This window comes from Atta cephalotes (genome assembly GCF_000143395.1).
Source record: "Atta cephalotes unplaced genomic scaffold scaffold00001, whole genome shotgun sequence".
NCBI lineage: Eukaryota > Metazoa > Arthropoda > Insecta > Hymenoptera > Formicidae > Atta > Atta cephalotes.
This window is the reverse complement of record NW_012130065.1, coordinates 2806275-2816898: the sequence shown is the minus strand read 5'-3', so window position 1 is coordinate 2816898 and position 10624 is coordinate 2806275. Positions and strand designations below refer to the sequence as shown.

The following is a 10624-nucleotide window of genomic DNA, read 5'->3' as shown; positions in this document are numbered from 1 at the left end:
TATGTATTTATATTCAATGTATTTTAGTAAGGTTTTTTTTCATATAATTAATGTTCAGTGTATTTTAGTAAGATATTTTTTAATATAATTTATAAACACGTGATACTTTGCACAATTATACTTCTTGCGACGATTCCTATTGCCCTATTTTTGTAATTTAATTTACTTTATAATGTATTTTATAAATATATCTATCGCGATTGCAAATGTTTCACAAATATTTTTATTTAAATAATAGATATGTTTTTTTATTGCACTAAATTCTGCAAAATTTTCCGTTTTTGTCAATTATCAAAATCAAATATATATATAGGTACGTATTTTATTTTTTAAAGTAGTACAAAAAGTGTATTATCTATTAGTTCGAGTATTTTAAAAACCTATAATTCACAGAACTTTATATTTGTCTTTTCGCTTCTGACATTCTGAGATAATAATGATAAATAAACAGGAACTTTAAACCGCGTTAAACATAAAAAATATTTATTGTTTCAAAGATACGCTAACATACAACCGAATTATAATCTAATACGCAATGACACATAATTAAGTGCGATCTCAAATCGGATTCGTCGAACTCTAACGACGAAATACGAACCAATTCTTATAGGCTATTAGAGTAAATACAAAAAATATTCGTACAGAGAAAATATTTTTTAAAAAGCTTTATTTAAAAAAAATAAACATTATCCAGCAAAAAATGAATCATCGAATTGATGTCAAATCGATATAAATTCGATGATTTTTAACACCAATTAACGATCATTTTTTGTGTAGGATAATTAACAATTTATTGATAAAGAATAAAATAGACTGTATGTTTCTTAAAATTATGTATACCAAAATAATATGTATTAATTATACAAAATATATCATCCGAAAAATAAGCGGAAATTAAAAATTGTATTGTTTGAATACTCAAAAAAAAGTATTCGTACAGACAAGAAATTTAGCTTCTAAAATCAGGAATACATGCTAAGCTCGTTTATTAATATTAGAACAGAATGTATTCATTATATAAAATTGCTAATTAATGTTTATTTTCTAAATAAGGCTTTTTTTATAACAAATTTCCTTGTACAAATACTTTTTGCTCTGACTATATACAATTATATATATACAATTAATTAACAGTACGGAGTACATGACTACAGCTTTTAATCGCCAACTCGCGCGAAAATCAAGAATAAAAAATGCGTATTCGACGGTCTGACGTAATTAAATTCGAGCGTAAATCCTTTTAAGACGACTCATACGGAGGCAGGAGATCCCTCATCCGCGTGACGGGAATAATAGGGGTCATCGCGGCGACGCGACACGATACGACGTACGGTGTACACGTGTACGCAAATACGCATGTAACCATATCTCTCACGTGGCTTCGCCTCTTCGCGAACGCGTCATTGGATAGCCAGAATAGCCTCCGACGAGCAACAACGATAACTATGATAAGAGCAGATAAGAGTTGTTGTCATGTGCTAGCATTCGAATGACAACGTCAGCTCGGTTGGAATCTTTGGCACTCGCGGTGAATTCTTGGCACGTGGAGTCACGGTGGAATCGTGTGGCTGATCCGCTGATCGTGGCAACGACGACTGTGTGGTGGTGGTGGCGGTGATGGTGGCAGTTGTAGTCGCGGTGGTATGAGTACTTGATTTCGGGAAATTAATGTCGCACGACGTTGGAAGAAGAGAGAGATCGCCGAAGAGAAATCGAGCGAGGCCAGGGAGAAGGTGAAAGTGAATCTCTGTCCGCGACCGTGGTGGCAGACGGCGCATAACCTAAAAATAAAATATCTCTCTCTCTCTCTCTCTCTTTCTCTCCCACTCATTTGCTCACTCACATCTACGTCCGACGTCCGTCGTCTATCCGCAGCGTCCGCTGCCGTGTGTGGTCGCGCGCGCAGTAACGTCTTGCGTATCGCTCGTGAACCGTCGTGCGCGGCCCGCCGTAACCCTGTCGCGAAATCGCCCCGTTGTGATATTCGGAGTGCCCGCTCGTCGTACTCGCGTACACCCGCATCTATCACACGCTGCTCCTGGGACAAATCCGCGTCGACATGACCGCGCCAAGACGGCCGCGGAGGTACTCGCTGGGGGACGAATGACTTCACGGAAAAGCCGCCGGCAACGTATGAAGAATATGGATACCATGAGCAACGAATTGGTGGGAGATCAGACCTTCCCCGACAGCACAGTGCCGCGGAAGTCCTGGTCCGAGCTCCGCGCCGTCGTCAGCGATCTCAGGAGGAAACTGTCGGGGGTATCGGCTGGATCTGTGCCGAGTTCCATAACTTTCCGATCACTCCCAGATGGCCGGTGAGGAAAACATGTTCATTTACATCGATACAATATCTTCAAGTTCGCTCATTATCTGATCAAAAGATTAATAATGCTCCACTTCCCTTTTGTAGGACTAGAATCTATTTTCTTAGCACACCAAGTAATGGTTGGGAGACCACTCTTCTGTATGTGGACATTGCACACGCGGATCATGCTAATGGCTACCGATTGCATTGGCAACCTGTCATAGAAGCGAATTTCCAAAGGTAAAAACATCACTACAGAGTGATTTAGTAATATTATTGCTCGAATGAATCGTTCAATGTGATATTGTATTATCCAAAAGCATCTAGATCAATTATACGATGATTTTAGTGTATCAAGTGTGAATAGACTGTCGAAGGAGGAACAATTATTATGGGAAAGGAAGAGACTTGCTACGTGGGGTATAACTAGTTACGAGATTCACGCGGAAAGTGGAAAATTAGTCTTTCCAGCTGCTAGCAGCCTTTATCAATGTGTGGATACTGGATTTATGGTAATATCCACGTATTATTGTGAATTAATGAAAAAAAATATTGAATCTATATGTTTTTCTATCAGCCTGGACCTCTTTTTCCATCTGAAATCAGGATGTCGACGACCGGTGCGAAACTATGTCCTCAGATCTGTCCCTGGAACAATGCTTTGATCGCTCATACATGTTCGGGAGATCTGTATCTGTCTCATAGCATCACAGGTTCTTCAGTTCGGTTAACTCATGCTAGGAAAGGAGGTAGAAGTCTCGTGGATGATCCACTCACCGCCGGTACCCCTTCCTACGTCATGCAGGAGGAATTTACAAGGTTGAATTATTTGCTGTTGAATATTATATACTAAAATATTATATACTAAATATTATATACTAAAAAAATGCAAAAATAAAAATATCTGTTCTATCATAGGTATATTGGCTACTGGTGGCAGCCGAAGTCCATGTTTGATGGAATCTATAGGATAGTGTATGAAGAAGTGGACGAGAGTGATGTTAAGATATATTGTTTCCCCTCGTCAAATTCCGATGAAGTAGATGAATTTAGATTTCCTAGAGCCGGTATGCCCAATGCTAGAAGTAACTTGAAAATGGTGCAGTTCCGTCTAACAGAATCATTACATATTGTCGATATCGAAATATTGGAGCTCCAATATCCTCTTCACATTATGTTTCCATGGATGGAATACATGGTGCGAGTTGGATGGACTCCGGATGCTCAATAGTAAGTTCGAGGTGAAACTCAAATATACAAGATCTTGTATTAGTATGAATCAATAATGTTACTTTGTTCATGTAGCGTCTGGGTGCAACTACTGGACAGAAAACAACAGAAACTCGAATTGATCTTATTGTCGATAGACAACTTTTGTGAACCACCGCCGAATACGTATAATACGGAAAATCATTTCACACCCACATCAGCGAGCGTTCAAGTAATATACTCTGAACAGAGCCCAATTTGGATTAACGTAAACGACCTATTATACTTTTTAAAGTCGGACGATGCGAATGAAGTCAAATTTATCTGGGGGAGCGAGGAATCCGAGTTCCGACACTTGTATCTTATAACATCCAGTATAGCAGGTTTGTAACAATACATTTCAATAGTAACGTCATTGCTCGACGCATTTTTTTTTACATATGTTTAAAATATATAGGTTTAAGTAATGGAGTGGAAGAACCTTTGGATAGAATGGACAGTATATTTCTTCGACCACGTATTACTTCCAAAATAGCTCTGACGCAGGGTGATTATGAAGTACTAGGGAAAAAAATATGGGTCGATGAAGTTAATTCCATTGTCTATTTCTGTGGATTACGTGAAGGACCACTGGAGCAACACGTTTACGCGGTTTCGCTGCGACGGCCATTAGAAATACGGCTACTGACGCGGCCTGGCTATAGTTACAATAGTGTATATTTTAACAAAGAATGTACAATGCTCGTTACTGTTTATAGTTCCATTAAAACGCTGCCTACTTGTCAAGTACGTTCCTTGTAATATATTTATACGCCTAATGATATTAGTTTTACACAATCAGTAATTTGCTTCGTCAATTTTGCAGGTATTTAAAATATCACAAACTGATTGGACAGTGGAGAGCATATCGCTCACACCCGTAGGCTATCTCCTAGAACCAGCAGCGCCTGAATCCGAGTTGTTTGCGCCGGAAATCTTCAAGCATAAAATCAAGTCGGGGGATACGGTCTACTCAATGATATTTAAACCTCATAATTTCCAACCTGGAGTCAAATATCCTACGATATTGAATATTTATGGAGGACCTGAAGTACAACTTGTATCAAACACATTTAAAGTAGGTATTCTCCTTTAAAAATATATATACCGCTCAAAAATTTGGTACATCTCTAAATTTTGGAAAAGAAGAAGATTAATTAACTTTATTAATTTAAATAAAAGAAATCTTATTATCGGTCAAAGCGAATCTTATAATTGGTGCTTAAATATTTATTCAGTATGAATTTATATACTTATCCAATTCTATAAATTGCGAGTTAAAATCTTTTTCAATCTTGAAACGCAAATAATGTCATATATTAAATTGGCAAGCAATATTGATATATTATAATAAACTTCTTATAAGAATATTAATTTTATATTAATAAGAATTTAAAAAATTGCGAATAATTTATTGCAAAAAATATGATCTCAGCCGTGATTCGAATCTGAATCTCTCGTATTCTGTGCGGATATCTTTCCAATTCGATTACCGAGGCTTTGGCAATATTTGAATATGTATATAAATTCACACTGAAATATTTAAGCACTAAAATCAGTTTTGATTGAAAAGATTTCTCTTAATTAGATTTATTCTCATCTCTGTTCAATTTTGTATTATGATCGTTTCTAAATGTACATTGTAAATGTACAAAAATTTATATTGTTTCAATCATAAATTTTATTCCAATAGTGTACATTCTAAAATAAAAATTAATATTTTCAATAACATAATTATTATACATCTGTAAAAAATCATGTTTTTATTTAACAATTATAGAATGCTCTAAACTTTACTACAGAAGTATAGACCGTAGTTTAAACGATAGTTTGAATGAAATGTACCTCACATAAAGTAATAAATTTATAAATAACTTATGAAAAAATACTTCATTCTTATGAAAAAGACTTATTAATTATTTAATCTTCTGCAGGGTTTAAGACATTTACGAATGCATATGTTAGCTGCTCAAGGCTATTGCGTCGTTTTAATAGATTCTCGCGGGTCGCAACATAGAGGTCTCATATTCGAGAGCCATTTGCGACGTAGGATGGGAACAGTAGAGCTGAACGATCAAGTTGAAGTATTGAGATGGCTGGCAGAGGCTACTGGATACATAGATCTAAATCGAGTAGCTCTTCATGGTTGGTCTTATGGTGGATACTTAAGTTTAATGGGTTTGATACAGTATCCTGATGTATTCAAGGTGCGCATAAATTAATGTTTATTTTATATTATATTTTCTTAAAACTTGAAGTTTCTTTTAAAAAATGTTCTTATCGCAATTCACAGCTAGCCATTGCTGGTGCTCCAGTTACCTCGTGGAATTTTTATGATACTGGATATACTGAGCGCTACATGGACTTGCCACAAAACAATTCTCACGGTTACATGGCCGGATCGGTCCTGACATATGTAAACAAGTTTCCCGACGAAGAGAATCGTTTGTTGATTATTCACGGTCTCATAGACGAGAATGTACATTTCTATCACACTAGCCAACTGATTAATGCCCTTGTAAAAATTGGTAAACCGTATCAGTTGCAAGTGTACCCTAATGAGAGGCATAGTCTGAGAAGCTTAGATGCCAGCAAACATTACGAAACGACTCTATTATCCTTCTTACAGAATCATTTATGAAGTGACGTTTTGTTTCCTTTTATTTTCGTTTTTTTTTCTCACATTGTTAAATAATTCGAATAATCGTTCCTCGAAGTAAAAGTTTGCAATTTTAAGTAACTGCCATTTATAATTTATGTACACACTTAAACATAAAATTAAAAAAAAGAAATATCTTCAGAGATGACAAAATAATGTCAACTAGTTTCTGTATAAAAGTGTGCCTGTATTAAGATAGTATTACATTTTTTTTTTTATGTAAAGTATCTGCAACAGCACAGTGTGAATATATTGTCATTAATTATCAAGGACGAACTTCTAGCAAGGAATTTATGATATATAACTTTCAAAAAAGTATATATATTGAATATACGATTTTCAACGCCGCTGTCAAGATGCCACAAAACGCGCAATAAGTACATTCGAAGTTTTCTTAATCAGCTATTGTCAAAGCTTATGATCGTGATAATATCGGTTAATTATGACCATTTCTAAGAGAATAGACAATACTCAATTTACTGACAATAGTTAATCAGGAAGACTAATTCCAGTCCAGAAGCGTTTGTGTTTCGCAGTCGTTTCGTAATATAATATTGAACTATTAGACATTAACATACCAACTGTGACCATGTACATATATGGTACGCGACCTCGACACATGTATCCCTTTTATCTTTCTACGAAATGAAAATCCGCGTTTCAGCGAGAAAAGTATTTGCGTTTTTCAGTGTTATGAAATAATCGTATATCCGATGGATAATTATTTGTCAATAAACAAATTCATTATTTTATATTTTTTATAATTATTACTGTAAGCAGTGAATTTTAACTAATGTTATACACAGAGTAATTATGTCATCTAAAACAAGAAATCGTAAAAATTCGATAGAATGTTCGAAAACTAGTGGAAAAAAACACAACAACTATTTATGAGAATTAAATTAGAATTTCATTAGATTTATTTGTATCAAATTTCAGCAAGACATAAACTTAATTTGCTCTACTTAGTTTTGATCTATGTATTGTTAGTTTTACGATTCAAATATTTATAGAGATAACGTATTCTTTTGTCCAACTCTTTCCACTTAGTGGGTCTTGCAATTGGAAATATACCTTTCGCCCACATTTTTTTCTTTCGCAATAAAACTTGAAATTCGTTGCCACTGACACCTCTCAACCACGAGGGTACGTTGTAGAGAATTTTCGTGGGATGTAAGTTATCCGAGCCCAATATGTCAATATAGTCATTCTGACCGAATAGTGCCTTCTTTTCGGACCAAGCGTCCGCTGGTCGATAGATCGGCATCGGGAGTCGTTTAGTGTTGTTCGTATGTGGTAGAACGCCCTTCATATCTATAGGATCTTCATATCCGTATCGCCGTATAAGGGGACCTCTTGCTATTTTATCCGCATAATAGCGAAACCGTACTGGTGTCATCTGTGGTGTCCATGCGCTTACGACAGCTCGAATAGAATTCATAACCCAAGACATGGATTCTGAAGAAAAAATGATACATATCGAAAGAATGTATATAAATATATATATGTTTAATCAGATCTTAAATTCATAGCTTCATAATCTTCTTTATGATATATAGATTTTTATTAATATTGATACTGAATGTTATATAATGTGAATTTAACATCAAGTCATCAAGACTTGTTGACACATCCTATTATGTATAGACTAAATATATAATAGAAATATGTAATAAATGACATTGTATATAATAAATATATACACACACACACACACACACACACACACACACATACGCATACATATATTGTCTAACAAATAATCCGTCACAATTTATTTTATAAGCACAGAAAAGATGTGCATATTTTATTCCAATGTATACATGACATAACCTGATTTTTCGCGACAAATTTCTTTATTTTTTTGCGATGCAGACGAAAATATGCTTAAGAAATTATAGATTATTAATTAAATGTTAACAGAAATTACCTTTTTTCAAATGCCGTGTGTTAGAATTATAAATAGTAATTTATATAAGCACTCGATCATATAATCTCCGTAATTCTCCAACTCAAGTAAAAAGTTAGGTTATGTAGTGTATTAAATATCAGCTGATTAAAGTACACGCGCAGTTAAACGCATTTGTGCACCTAATTCAATTCTGCTTTCTTTTCTCCGTTTTTAAAATCTCTAATAAGAATGTATGCACGTTTATAATGTTTTTTCTTTTTTATGCTTTTATCTTTCACCTTTTTCTCATTAATCTTTATTATCAATCTTTTCATTTTAATTATATAAAAAATATAATATCAATATGAAAAATATATAATCTATTTTATAACTATATAAATTATAAAAAATATATTATATGTAATTATATAAAATTACATAAAATTATATAATTATATAAAACATTGACATATTTTATATATACAATTATATATAATATTATATATAAAATATGTCTATATCTATATAGCATTTTTTCCCGGGAATGTATAAAAATATTTAAATTATACATACTCAGCTATTGTTATATGTCTCTATATCTTTTTTTACATCAACTATTCATAACATTGTTTTTTTAATAATTGTTATTTATATAATATATGTATACATATACAAATAATGTACAATATGTTTTTTTCTTTTTCTGTATTTATAGTTAAATATATTTAAAAATTATATTATAAACAGATAAAAAGTATAAAATAGATAATTTAATTTATATAAATAAAATTGGAGATAATGCATATTAAAAATTTAGGATTACGAGAAAAAAATTAATGTAATATGATGATAATAATGTCAATAATAAGCAAAACGGATAAAGATTTATTTCTTTCTATTATGCTTTCTTCTATTTCGATAGCAATCGCAAGAATTTTTTGTGAAACTTCATGTTACATCTGTTTGTCATAATGTATTGAGAGCTATATTTATTAAAAATACAAATATAATATAAAAATCAAATACAAAGAAATAGCTAAATTATTAAAACTGAATGAATTAAATTATTAAATTCAAAAGTATAATTTACATGACACATGCATTAAATTGTTTTAATATAAAACGGTATTATAAAATTGATTAAAATAATTGGATATCCTACTATACATATTAATTTTCTAGCGTGCAATTCGTTGTAGGAAGGACAAGATTACCACAAGTGTCCCGGCGGCTGTCATTAATGAACCTGTGAAAGGAAAATAAAAACTCAAGTCTTAGAAGAATTGGGCCGAATTAGTTTGTAACGATACAATTAAGCGCAATTAACCTTTAGAACATCGTTCTCCCTCTTTACACACGCACTGATCATTCTTACACTCCATAGTGTCCGCAAACCTACTACTGTCATAGCAGTCGTAGTTGTGCGAACAAGCGTAGTATAGAGCTGTAAAACAAAATAACATTGAAAATTAATATACAATTCTTTCGAAAACTAAATTGATCAATTGCACAAAGTAGAAAGTAAAGATAATATTCTTAAGATTTCCACGAGTCCTTTCTATATAAAGATTATGCGTTTCGCGGGTTTCTTCCATGTCCAGATCCATTCTTGGAATGCCAACGTTTCGTGAACTTTGCAATTCATGAAACGTTGGCATTCCAAGAATGGATCAGAACACGGAAGAAACCCGCTAAACGCATAATCTTTATATAGAAAGTAAAGAATGTAATTAAGCTATAATTCAATCGTGTAAAAATTTATTAAAAGCTCTTTTATCTCTTTGGAGGTTTAATAAAAGAACAGAGTATTTTCGAGAATTTTTTTTGAAAAACCTATAATGCACGATTTTATGTGCAATTTTTATTCTGCATAATGATCTAAAACAGAAATTTTAAAAAATGTTCATTATAAATAGTTCGAAGGAGAGCATGAATTTCAGATTTTCTTTTTAAAAACTTAATATTTTTCCATTCTGTTGAAGATCTTTATGTAAAAAAATCGACTTTTATCTTTAAACTGATTATTTTTTATTTGCCCTCATTTTTCAAAATTCATGTTCTCCTTCGAACTATTTATAAATAAAAATTTCTTGGAATTTCTGTTTGAGATCATCTGGAATCGAGATATGCAGTTGTTTGTCAACATCTGTTTTTTATATCTGTTTATTATTTGAAGGCTAATAACTCCTAATATGAAACTATATTAATATAAATATTCCATATTAAAGTTTTATTAAAGATAGTTCAATAATAATGTACAATAAATTTATAAAAGTTTACGAAAATTTTCCAAAGTATAGCTTTCTTTACTAAATTTCCAAAGATAGAAGATCTCTTAAAAGTTTCTGAGAAAAAGATAGAGAGAGAGAGAGAGAGAGAGAGAGAGAGAGAGAGAGAGAGAGAGAGAGAGAGAGAGAGAGAGAGATAGTATAGTATATATATATATATATATATATATATATATATACATATACTATATATATAATTAATATAATATATATATATAATAATAATAATA

General features: G+C 32.6%; 3 protein-coding genes across 3 annotated transcripts in view; 1 reads left to right on the top strand and 2 right to left on the bottom strand.

The window, feature by feature from the left end:
- The first annotated feature begins 2103 nt into the window (after positions 1–2103).
- On the top strand, positions 2104–6197 carry LOC105620738 (dipeptidyl peptidase 9). The gene is made up of 10 exons (XM_012202260.1): positions 2104–2318; positions 2414–2548; positions 2658–2820; positions 2886–3127; positions 3227–3538; positions 3614–3900; positions 3975–4303; positions 4383–4634; positions 5491–5763; positions 5850–6197. The coding sequence occupies exons 1-10, from the start codon at positions 2104–2106 to the stop codon at positions 6195–6197; spliced, it is 2556 nt and encodes an 851-aa protein (XP_012057650.1).
- Positions 6198–7100: 903 nt separating this feature from the next.
- LOC105620632 (39S ribosomal protein L51, mitochondrial) lies at positions 7101–8257 on the bottom strand. Its single transcript, XM_012202157.1, has 2 exons — positions 8146–8257; positions 7101–7673 (listed from the first exon to the last, which is right to left on the bottom strand). Exon 2 carries the CDS (start codon positions 7666–7668, stop codon positions 7192–7194), a length of 477 nt encoding a protein of 158 aa, XP_012057547.1. The 5' UTR covers positions 7669–7673; positions 8146–8257; the 3' UTR covers positions 7101–7191.
- An 809-nt stretch (positions 8258–9066) lies between these two features.
- LOC105617876 (neurogenic locus notch homolog protein 2-like) overlaps positions 9067–10624 on the bottom strand; it is a 5330-nt gene continuing 3772 nt past the window's right edge. Inside the window, exons 5-6 of the mRNA XM_012199423.1 lie at positions 9434–9550; positions 9067–9352 (exon numbers count right to left, since the gene is read on the bottom strand). Coding sequence (XP_012054813.1) covers positions 9285–9352; positions 9434–9550 — 185 coding nt within the window. The 3' untranslated portion in view covers positions 9067–9284. The remainder of the gene's footprint in view (positions 9353–9433; positions 9551–10624) is intronic.

Excerpts from the sequence above, each read along its gene's own strand:
- LOC105620738 (XM_012202260.1), top strand. The coding sequence starts at position 2,104 with ATGACTTCACGGAAAAGCCGCCGGCAACGTATGAAGAATATGGATACC. Across the intron at positions 3,539-3,613 it reads TGGACTCCGGATGCTCAATA|CGTCTGGGTGCAACTACTGG; the intron begins GTAAGTTCGAGG and ends TTGTTCATGTAG. Across the intron at positions 5,764-5,849 it reads AGTATCCTGATGTATTCAAG|CTAGCCATTGCTGGTGCTCC; the intron begins GTGCGCATAAAT and ends CGCAATTCACAG.
- LOC105620632 (XM_012202157.1), bottom strand. The coding sequence starts at position 7,668 with ATGTCTTGGGTTATGAATTCTATTCGAGCTGTCGTAAGCGCATGGACA.